Source organism: Leptonychotes weddellii, chromosome 15 (assembly GCF_054177405.1).
Source record: "Leptonychotes weddellii isolate Sample4059 chromosome 15, ASM5417740v2, whole genome shotgun sequence".
NCBI lineage: Eukaryota > Metazoa > Chordata > Mammalia > Carnivora > Phocidae > Leptonychotes > Leptonychotes weddellii.
Genome location: NC_138383.1, coordinates 2,026,561 through 2,037,105, shown reverse-complemented (window position 1 = coordinate 2,037,105; position 10,545 = coordinate 2,026,561). Strand labels below are relative to the sequence as shown.

General features: G+C 60.1%; 1 protein-coding gene across 1 annotated transcript; it reads right to left on the bottom strand.

Moving 5' to 3' along the window:
* Positions 1–606: 606 nt before the first annotated feature.
* NPTX1 (neuronal pentraxin 1) lies at positions 607–10,263 on the bottom strand. The gene is made up of 5 exons (XM_006733886.3): positions 9,714–10,263; positions 9,222–9,429; positions 6,891–7,135; positions 5,520–5,699; positions 607–4,764 (listed from the first exon to the last, which is right to left on the bottom strand). The coding sequence occupies exons 1-5, from the start codon at positions 10,155–10,157 to the stop codon at positions 4,543–4,545; spliced, it is 1,299 nt and encodes a 432-aa protein (XP_006733949.1). The 5' UTR covers positions 10,158–10,263; the 3' UTR covers positions 607–4,542.
* Positions 10,264–10,545: the final 282 nt, after the last annotated feature.

Below are 10,545 nucleotides of genomic sequence, written 5' to 3'. Positions count from 1 at the left end.
TTCACAAGTTCTAGGTCCGTCCAGAGTCTAGCTCGGCTCGCGAGGGGCAGGGAAGCTCTGGCCAGTGCTCAGGGTTCCTGCATCACCCACTTCCCCTGGTTATGTGGATCTGGGAATGCTCATACTTGAGTGGAGGGAAGGGGCCTGGGAACCCCAGAAGAGGGGAGGTAACCAGGCATTGGCCACGATCCAGTCAGCGGTGACGTGGCAGAAAACAGAACAGGGTTGTTTGGAAAGAACAAGGCCAGGCGGCTTGGGGCCCTGCCTGGCTGTGTGGTGGGACAGTGCATTCAGGGGGAGGGAGCGGGACTGCAGGGGAGGCGAGGAAGAGGGGGTTACTCTGCACCCCAAGCCCAGTGTGGCCTTACCCCGCTGGGGCATCCCTTCCCCTCTCTCTGCCTCCGTGTCAGCTGCACCTGTGAACTGGGGAGCCCCCCCCATGTCCCAGTGTCAGCAAGGGGTTGTGGGACTGCCGAGGGCACAGTGCCACGCAAACACGAGGCTTGCACGGCCCTGCCGGTGGGGGTCCCTGGGCGCCCCCTGCCCCGAGGCAGGTCGGGGTGGCATTGGCGAGCTTGAGAAAAGAGACACTCCACTCAGACCACCGTCTTTCTTCACTCTTTACTGTGTAAAAATAAACTCAACAATTCATGTCGTTTCAGCAAGAAAATGAAAAAAAAAAAGCAATACCAGTAGAAATAGTGCATTTCCAGAATTGCTGATGGGAGGTGGCAGGTCCCATGGTTTTGACCCATTTGATACCCAAAAGGCTGCAGATCATATGAAAAATGTACAGCTTTGGTTAGCAAATAATGAAAAAGTAAGATACATCGATTCTCTTTCATATTATACAATATATACATTATAACAATATCAACCAGAGGGGGTTTGCTTTGTTGGATTTTTTTTTTTTTTTTTTTGGCAAATAAGACAAAATTGGGACTCTAAGTATTGGGCTTTTTTTTTTCTCCTCAATGACTTATTCCCCTTCAACAAATTGCACTTAAGTCCACTGTGCATGGAAGTGACACATTTCCCATCATTAGTTGAATAAATTTACACACTGTGTTTTAAGAGATGAAACCATGGCTGTGTCAAGCCACATTTTGGTTGTCATGAGATTATAAAGGATATTATCCTCTTTGTGTTACCAACACGTAACCCTAGTTCTTTCTACCAGGATTGGAACTGATCATCAAGTCCTTGACTTAAGTCAGCTCCGAGGCAAAGGGTCCACCATAAATGGCCAATTCACATCCTGGCCCCCAACACCTTTGAGCACAGGTGGCCCCTCTTTGGAGCTCATTGGAAGGACTGAACCTCATGCCCACAAGACACCCCCTTGGTCTCAGGTCCCAGGGCTGGTGACAGAGTGATCTTTGCAGTCTTAGAAAATAAACTGGGAATCTACAAAAGGAAAAGAAAGCGTACAAAATGTATCTCTTTCTTCCAAAATACACGCTTTCAGTCCTACGTTTTGGCGGAGCCTGAAAGTATTTTCCAGGGAGATAGAGGTTGATTTAATTTTATAGGTTTGTCCTTTTCTTTCATAAAAATACTCTTGTTTGGTAATAAACTTTTTCTTCTACAGTAAGAGAAATAATACTGTGTTATCAAAAGCAAGAAGGCTTACGATTCCAGTGGGACCTAAGCCCCGAGGGCCCGGAGAGCCTCCGTCAGCAGCTCCCCCACCTCGGACACCCAGGGAGCTGTGGGACACCAGCTCAGCAAGAGCTAACACCGCCTCAGCAGTGCTGTGTGTCTTCTTATTTTATAAAACGGCTTACCTGAGATAGGCATGTGTTATTCAGTGCAAGAGGGAGCGTCGATCAGATTAAGGAGGAGATGGGAGACTACGTGGATTAGATTTGTGGCTGTGTCATCGACCTTCCTTGGGGCCGGCAGAGTGCCAAGTGTTAACACAAAACAAGTCAAGGGCTTGGCACAGGCTCCAGCTAGGGGCGGGAAGGGAGCCGAATGTCAGCTTCTGTCCCTGGCACCGTGGGGGCATCAGGGGAGGGCCAGGAAGGGGAACAGGGCAGGAGGCCAAAGGGACAGAGGCATAAGCGTCTGGGGTATGCTCCGCCCGTCTCTAGCTAGGGCAGAGGATGGCTTGTGGTCCTGAACGGACAGCTCCCACCACGGCCGCCTGGGGCGGAGGGTGGTCTGGGGTCCGCTAGATCGGCAGGGGCTGGTGTGGGGTGCTGGCAGGAGAGCACCCAGCCCCCTGCGGGCCTCGCCTAAGCAAAAGCCGCGAGGGGGCTGAAGTGAGGGGTGGGGCCGACCTGGTCTAGAGGGGTGATTCCAAGCTCTCGCTCCGTCCCAATCATGGGCTTTGTTTAGGCTCCTTGTCAACCTACATGTGAAAAATACTTCTTGGTGTGTTTGGGGAGTGGGGAGGAGGGAGAGGGAGACTGATCCCTCCCTTGACCTCCCCCGACACCCTTGGCTTGCTTCTCCAGCCATTTTCTGTAGCGACGCGGATGGTCACAGGACGATGGGTGGCACTGGGCACACGACACGGAACCAGAAGTTCATGCAGGCAGGGGGCACACATCAGACCGAGGGAGCAAGGGACGCGCCACCCCGAGGAACATGCAAACAGAGGAGATCCCTGCAGATCCAAAGATGCCACAACCCGACGGGCTTTGACGAAGCACAAGGGTCTCAGAAAAAGCCACTGTTGAACCACAACACGCAGCGCAGCGCCCGGCCCGCACCCTCTGAGCAAGAGCGATGCGTCACAGGACGGTGACCGGGTACTGTGCACACACCCACGTGGACACTAACACGGAGACACCAACACAGATGCACACAGATGCACTAGGTTTCCGACGCAACAGGGACCTGTGTGTGAGGAGACAGGTGCCCCTGGAAGGAACAGAAGACGGGGACACCTGCTCCTCCCAAAGAAATGTCTGCCGCTGTAGATGAGCCAGGCAGTGTGGTAGAATTTCTAGAAAGACTTGCCAGCCTTTTGCTAATTAGACTCCTGGTGACAGAGTCCAGGGTGCCCTCAAGGCGTGCGACCCCCATATGGTACGACAGAGCAGGGAGCCCACCTGGGGCACGGCCCGTCTTCGTGAACTTCCTCTCTCTCTCTCTCTCTCTCTCAACACACATGCACACACAGGAACACACACGCACGCGCGCACACACACACACACACACATTTCCCCTTGCCTCGGAAGGACTAGAAGGAAATGTATGGGTGCTTTTCATGGGGGAAAATAAAGTTCAAGGTTCTGGACGCTAGTCATGTCTCAGTGTCACCAGCTGGTGACAGGTTGGGGGCTGCTGCAGGACTGGAGCCCTGTAAAGAAGGGGGAGTGGGTTTCAGGCCCCAGCGCTGGTCGGGGAGTTCCGCGTGGGAGGCCTCCCGAGGCCCCGCTCCCGTGGAGGACTCACCACGGCCAGCTGACCTGGGCCTGGGAGCGTGGGAGGAATATCGCTGTCAAAATTAGCTCGGACCTTCTCATCCACTGGTCCAGTTTCAGTGTCACTGGTCCTAACTGGCTGGGTCTCAATCAGAATGTGGGTTTCCTTGTCTAAAAGGTCCCTTGTTGAGCTGACCCATGGATGCCTCTGGTCTCCACTGCAGAGTTCAAAAGGGAGGGCCGGGAAAGCCTGGCTTCCTGGGCTGGGGGGGGACAGCCCCCCTCTCAGGGGCACTAGTGGGCAGCCGAAAGGGAGGGATGGAGCCCACCCTTGAAAGGGTGCAAGACTGTGGGCTGGAGACCCAGTCCTGGGCCAAAGCCAGAGAGCTGGGCATGCAAACCAGCTTCCCAGGCCCAGCACCGTCCTCAGGTGCCACCCGCAGGGGCGCTGCCTGGGCACTGGGTGGGGACTGCCCGCTTCCTGAGGCCGGCCGCACCCCCCCTGCCCCTTGGCAGCCTCTCCCTGTCTCACCACTGGAGAGCACAAGGTGCCACCCCAGGGCACAGTCAGAGAGAATCCGCTCCTACTACGAAAGAGAAATTCTCTGTGGAGAGGCCCCCCAGCCTCGAACCAACTGCTACAAGACATTTATTTTCCCGGTAGAGAGAGAGGTGGCTCTGGAAAAGGTTTGCAAAGACAGACGCGCGTGCGGAGGAAGCTGCGCAGCCCCGAGGCCTGCGGGCAGCTCACAGAGTTGGCAAGTACAGACATTCGACCAGTCACAAGATTTCCCAACACCACGGAGGAAGAAGGAAAGGAGACAGCTCATTCTGAAAGAAAGTGCCTCCCCCCAGAGACACACACTCGCCCCCACACACACATCCTCACCTACGTCTGCCCGGCCCCATGTCGCAGCTGCAGCCGAGGGCGAGCGCGAGCGGGGCGGGCCTGAGACCAGGTGCGGGCTCCTCCAGGGAAGCGGGGCCTCCTCCCGGGCAGGAGGGCGGCCTGGGCTGTGTGCATGTGCGTGCGCGTGCGCGGGTGAGGGCCTTGAGTCACTCCTGGGGAGAGGGAGAGAAGAAGACACGAGAGGGTCATCACCGCACAAGCAGGGGGGAGGCGGGCTGGCAGGCCCGGGGGGCGGGAGGCTCGGCGGCAGGAGCCTCAGTTGATCTGGCGACAGGCTTCGAATGTCCACTTGGTGGCTCCCCCGTAGATCTCGATGTGGGACTCGGCCCAGGCAATGACGTTGCCAGAAAGGGCCTTGGCGCTGCAGGTGGCCAGGTTGTATACCTCCCCGGGGGTCAGCTTGCGGTCCCAGATGTTGAAGTGGGCCAGCTCGCCCACGAAAGCTTGGGTGGCGTCGAACCCGCCACCCAGGGTGTCCTTCAGAGAAAAGCAGAGGGTGAGGGTGGAAGGGGCTGTAGGGGCGGGGGGGGGTCTCTCGAAGGGGGCACGTGTCTGTGTCTGCCCCATCAGGGGCTCTCACATCCACCTCGTAGTACCCTTTCATGTCCTGTCTCTGGGTCTTCAGCTATGCACTGGTCCCCCTCCCATGGGGAGCCCAGGAAAAGGGCCACTACTGGCCACCTCTGTCCTGGATGCAGAGCATCTCCCGGGGACACCTGGACTCTGCCTGATGTGCAGCCTGTCCCTCGGCCAGTGAGGGGGTCAGCTGGGGCCATGCACCACCATGAGAGCAGGGCCTTGGGGGAGCCTCTGCTACTCTCCCTGCCGGGACGAGCTCAGATGTCACTCTTTGCCGAGCCCATCGGGAACAGAAGGTCTGGGACCCTCCCACCTACGCTTCCCTCTGGGTGCCCACTGGGAGACAAACCACTTCCAGGAAATAAATTATGCATCGCTAAAGGCAGACTGGCCTTCCCGTGCCAAAGAAAGTGTCGCTGCAGCCCCCGAACATTGGGACCAAAGCCCACTCCCACTTGTGCAGGAACCTAGCCCAAACTGCTGCAGAAGCTGCTTCCCTTGGCTCCTTCTGGGAATGTGGGGACCACTTCCCCCTCTGACCCGCTCCCTCCTTGCTCCCCCTTGTTCTTGGTCACCCACCCCGGTTCTCCTTCCTCTGGTTCTGGGGCTCCTCCCCCTACAGCCAGCACCCCTGCTGGCCCCCAGGCCAGTACCTGCTCCTGGCCCAGCACCAGCACCCCCTGCGGCTTGATGGGGTGATAGGGTGCCAGGTTCTCGCCATTGCCACCCTGGGTGCCATCCTGGTAGGCTTCCCAGACCCCATCCCGGGTGGTCCAGGTGATGCAGATATGGTGCCACTGGCCATCATTGATCACAAAGGGCAGCTTGGCCACCTGGGAAGGAGGAGGACACACATGACGTGACGGGTACAGGGGCACAATGCAGATCAGTGATCATCGCTACTCACCACGTCAACCGTTACTCTTCTGATCACGACGTTTAAAATAAATACCAAGAGCCATTACTGAATTCTCTCAGCACCTGCCCCTGTGACCTCATCGTCCGCCAGCCCCATCCATCGATGGATCATGGAGTCACATAGGAAATGTGACGATTTGTCAAGGGGCCCCTAAGATCGATCTGAATGTACAATGTCCTCACCCCTCCTCAGCCGCCTCCCGCTCTGCTGGTCTACAAAACCAGCCCTGGGAGGGAGAGTCCCACCGCTGGGGTCTCAGCTCACTGCTGCGGTCTGGGCCTCTCTGCTCTCCTCCAACACGATAATTGCCAGATCTGCGGGGTCTACACCCGCACAGCCTCTGCAGAGATTTGGACTCAGGCCAGCCTCCGGCCTGGGACTCCCCTTCCTCTCTAGCATTCGGGGTGGGGGGGTGGATGGTGCGGCAGACAAAAGGACCCGCACACCCTTTAACTTGGGGACATGGAGCCCAGAAAGGAACTACCCTTTCTGGTCCAGGCCTCAACAGCAGGGGCCTGGATTCCAATACCCAGCCTGGGTTTGAGATATTCCCTACCAATGCTGCCACAGACACTGGGGAGTGGAAGGCCGGCAGCTCATTTCACAGCTTCGGAAAAGGCTCCCGGGAGGGAAGAGGCTGCACCCTCCAGGGGCTCATGCGCATCTGGCCTCCTCCCAGGGGTGAGGGGTTGAGCAGGATAGACTTGGACTCTGGCAGAATCTCTGGGGGTACCTTCACCACCCCTAGAGCATCTGCGGTCCTCCACATACAAGGAACAAAGCCAGTTCGGAGGCGAGCTAGGGGAGGAGGAGCCGGGGTTCGATCGGAGGGATGCAGCACCCTCTGGATCATCCTGTGCCAACCCCCACCCTGGGAGGCCTCTGTCTGGGAAAGCTCCAGCTTCACACCGTGCAGGGAGTGTGGGCAAGGGCGCCCCTCCTCCCCGTCTTCCCCTTCACTTCCCCCCAGTCCTGCCTGATGGGCCCTTCTGTGCGGGGGGCACAGCAGCATCTGTAGCTGCAGATCTGCCCCAGGGCCGGGGGGAGGGGGGCCTGGGGGGCCTCACTATGCTGTCCTACGAGTCCAGAGGGCTGGGGGCTCTACCTTGTCGTTGATGAGGATCTCCATGGGATTGTTGCCCCACTCGATGAGAACCAGCTCGTTAGCCTGGCCCGGCACGGCATAGGAGAAGGGCGTGCCCACCCCAGGGGCAGCGCTGGACTTGAGCCACATGCACACTGTGAAGGCGTACATCTCCGGCAGGCTCTTCTTCACCTTGGCGTACATGTAGTTGGTCCGCAGCGGGAATGTGAGCTGGAACTTGTCTCCGGGACGGTTGTCCTTCTGACCTGGAAAGGACAAGACACAGACCTCATCTGCACCTCAAAGCACTTGTCCCAGTCGGAAACATGCTCCCCCCTTAGCCGCCCTCTAGCTCTGGGAAGCCGAGGAGCAGACTTATCTCCATTTTATAGTTGCTGAGAGGAAGGCCCAGCGGGGTCAAGTGCTTTGCCCTGCCCAGGGCACAGGGCCAGAACAAAAGAGCTGACCCACGTTCTCTGCCTCACTGCTCAGGCTCCCACATCCTGCCCCTGGGGAGGCTGGGATGGGGGTGGGGGGACCGTGGTGGGTCTGGGCAGAGAATGGGTCAGTGCACACCAGATAAACCGGCCCTTGGTGGTGTGGCCACAGAGGGAGGTCTCCTCCAGCCCCAAAGAGGTTAGCTGCCCCCCAGAGCAGCCCCTTCAGCAGACCTGATTCCTGGATGCAGTTCACAAATACTCCTCTTGGATTCCCACCCAAGACAAGCAGACCCCCGGTGCCCAGCTCACTCCCCTCGAGGACGGGACATGCTGCAGTCCCTGGTCACTCTTCTGACCCAATCAATGAGCCCTGAGGACTCTGGCTATTTCCAGAATCCTATCTACCCCACAGGCAGGAAAGATGTTCTTCTGAGGCTCTTTTAGCAACTCTGCTTGGAGCCCTGCTGAGAGGGTAGGACAGCAGGGGGTGGGGAGTCATCCCTGGAGCCAGGGCCCCCCCAAGGTGACTGCTTTGAGGACTATGTCACTCATTCTCAGGGAGAGCTTCCTCTGTGTTTCCTGAAAAATCGGGCTCCTGGCCTGACAGCCTCCCTTTACACAACAGCCACCAGCTCCCTGCCTGCCAAAGATGTCTTGGCGAATGCTTGTCTGCCCCCTCTCAGCCCACACGCACTGTAGCTGTGGCCCTGGCTAGGGTGTGACCGACTCCAGGCAAAACATTCCAACCCAGCAATGGGCAAAGGCACAGGGCCCAGAGCCAGGAAGACACACACCTGCAAGCTCCTGGGTGTGCTCGGGGCTTGCCAGGAGTCCAGAAGGAAACAGGCCGCCAGGCCGAGAATTATTTCTAAAAGGCATCCTGCTGGGCCAGCAACCCCCCATCCATTCAGGTATCAGGGAACAGCAGGCCTGGCCCCCTCAGTGCTCCCCCCAACCATCTTGGACTTGTATTCCCGCCCTCGCCCCCATGCACGCCTTGGAGTAGATCCAGCCCCTGACCTCTCTAGGGGATGTTTTTCATCCCCCCCCCCCCAGAAATCTCCCCTCCTTTCCTCCCCCCTCCCTCCCCCATCCCTTCCCCTGATCTGTTTTTCAGTTACATAACGTGCCTTAAGATGGCACTGTTTAAATCCATCCGGCACATTTTGCGGTCCAAGAAGGGTCACGTGGCCCTGCTCCAAGCCCAGGAACCCCCCCCACTTTTACAACCTTGTTTGATTTCTGTGACTTCAAGGCTGAGCCCAGCTCATCTGTGAGCCCCGGGGTGCAGGTGGGGCTGGCCAGAGTTGGTGACCCAGGAACCACAGGACATGCAAGATGCCAGGGCTTGAGTCATTCAGAAAATAAAACCACAGGGAAGGGGCTCACCTGAAGGGGGTAACCCGGAGATCCCCAGAGGACAGCAGGGGTGCCATGGAGGTGAGAGAAAATGGACCATCCCCAGCCTGCACCCCATTCCCTGCTGGGGATGGGGACCGGCTAGAGCCAGTCTTTCTTACCAGGGAGGGCTTGGGAACGACACAGCTACAGTGCAAACTTACTGAAGATTAAACAAATCAGACTTGGAAAAATCCTACCAGTGTGTGTGTGTTGGAGGGGGGGTGCAGCCGACACCAGTCAATCCCTTCCTGGCTCTGCTTCCCCTCCCTCCGTATGTTCCCAGCCCAGGGGGCCCCAGCCCTATCAGAAACATCGACTGGAAACCCCAAAACCCAGGGCAGGGATTCAGGAAGCCGGAAGGGGCTGGAGGGGTGGAGGAGCTTCAGGCTTTTACAGCCTGGAGCGGAGCTATTCAGGAAGCCGGGACGTGAGGCAGGGTCCCACTGGCCCAGGGAGCCTCGCAGGCAGCACGGCGCCCCCCCCCCCACGGCCCCCCACCCCGGCCCGTTACCTTTCTCCAGCTCGCTGATCCGCTGGTGCAGGGAGGTCAGGGCGCTCTCGATCTTGACCCTCTCCTCCGTATCGTTCTTGGGGCCACCCTTGCCCTCCTCCAGAGTGTTCACCCGAGACAGCACCTGCCTCTCCAGGTCATCGATCTTGCTCTGCAGCAGATCTTTGAGGCTGTTGGTCTGGCTGGAGGAATTGAGCCGGCTGTACTGCTGCGGGGGTGCAAGGGCGGGGGGAAACCACACGGTTACGCGCGGAGCCGGGACCGTGCTGGGAGGCCCGCGGCGCGGTCCCCTCAGGGCGAATGCGGGGGCGGCCTGGCGGGGAGCTCGGACGAATGGCCGTCTGCTGGGCCCCGCAGGCTCCGGGCAGCCCCGGTCGGGCATCAGCGCCCGGCCGAGGCGGGGGTGGGGGTGTGGGGCCGGGCCGGGAGTGGGGGTGGGGCAGGGCAGAGGGGCGCACGAGCCGGAGGGGGAACCGCGGCGCGCGCGCGGACCTCGAGGTTCTCCAGGCGGGTTTTGAGCGACTGCAAAGTTTGCCCGAGTTGGCTGAGCGTCTCGGCGGCCGGCGTCCGGGACAGGTCGCCCATGGTGTTCTTGCCCGAGCCGGGCTGCTTGCGGCCACCGCCGGCCCGGGCCTCGCCGGCGCCCGCGTCCAGCGTGCTCTGGCTCTCGCAGCGGCCCAGCTTGGTGGTCAGCTCGCGAATGGTCTCCTTCTGGCTCAGGATGGTCTCCTTCTGCTGCAGCACGGTCTCGCGGAGCTGCAGCACGTTGCTCCGGAGCTCCTCGGCGCCGCCGGCGGCCACGGACGCGGCGCACATGTCGGCGTCCACGGGCACCGAGGTGCAGATGAAGCGCGTCGGCCCGAAATCCTGGGCCGCGCTGCCCAGGAGGCAAAGGGCGAGCAGCGCACACGTGCGCGCGGCACGGCCGGCCGGCATGGCTGCGGGCGCTGGGACCGGCGCTCCGGCCCGGCTCCTGGGGCTCGGCTCGGCGGGGCTCGGCGGGCGGCCGCGCTCTGGGCGCCGCGCTGCTCGGCCGCGCAGTCCGCACAGCCGCGCTGCCCGGCCCTCACTGCCGCCCGCGCTGCGGAGCCCGCGCCTTTTATGCCGCCGCGGGAGGGGCCTCGGCGCTGCCGACGTCAGCGGGGGAGGAATCCCGCTTTAATTGTCTGCGGCCCGGCCCGCGGCGCGGGGCGGGGGTCGTTCGGGCGCGCGTGGGGGCCGCCTCCTCCGGTCTCTCCCCCCGCCCCCACGCCGAGCTGGCCTCGCTTCCCCAAAGGCTCCGAGAGCCGCGGGGCGGGGAGGGGGGGGGCGGGCTGGGACTATA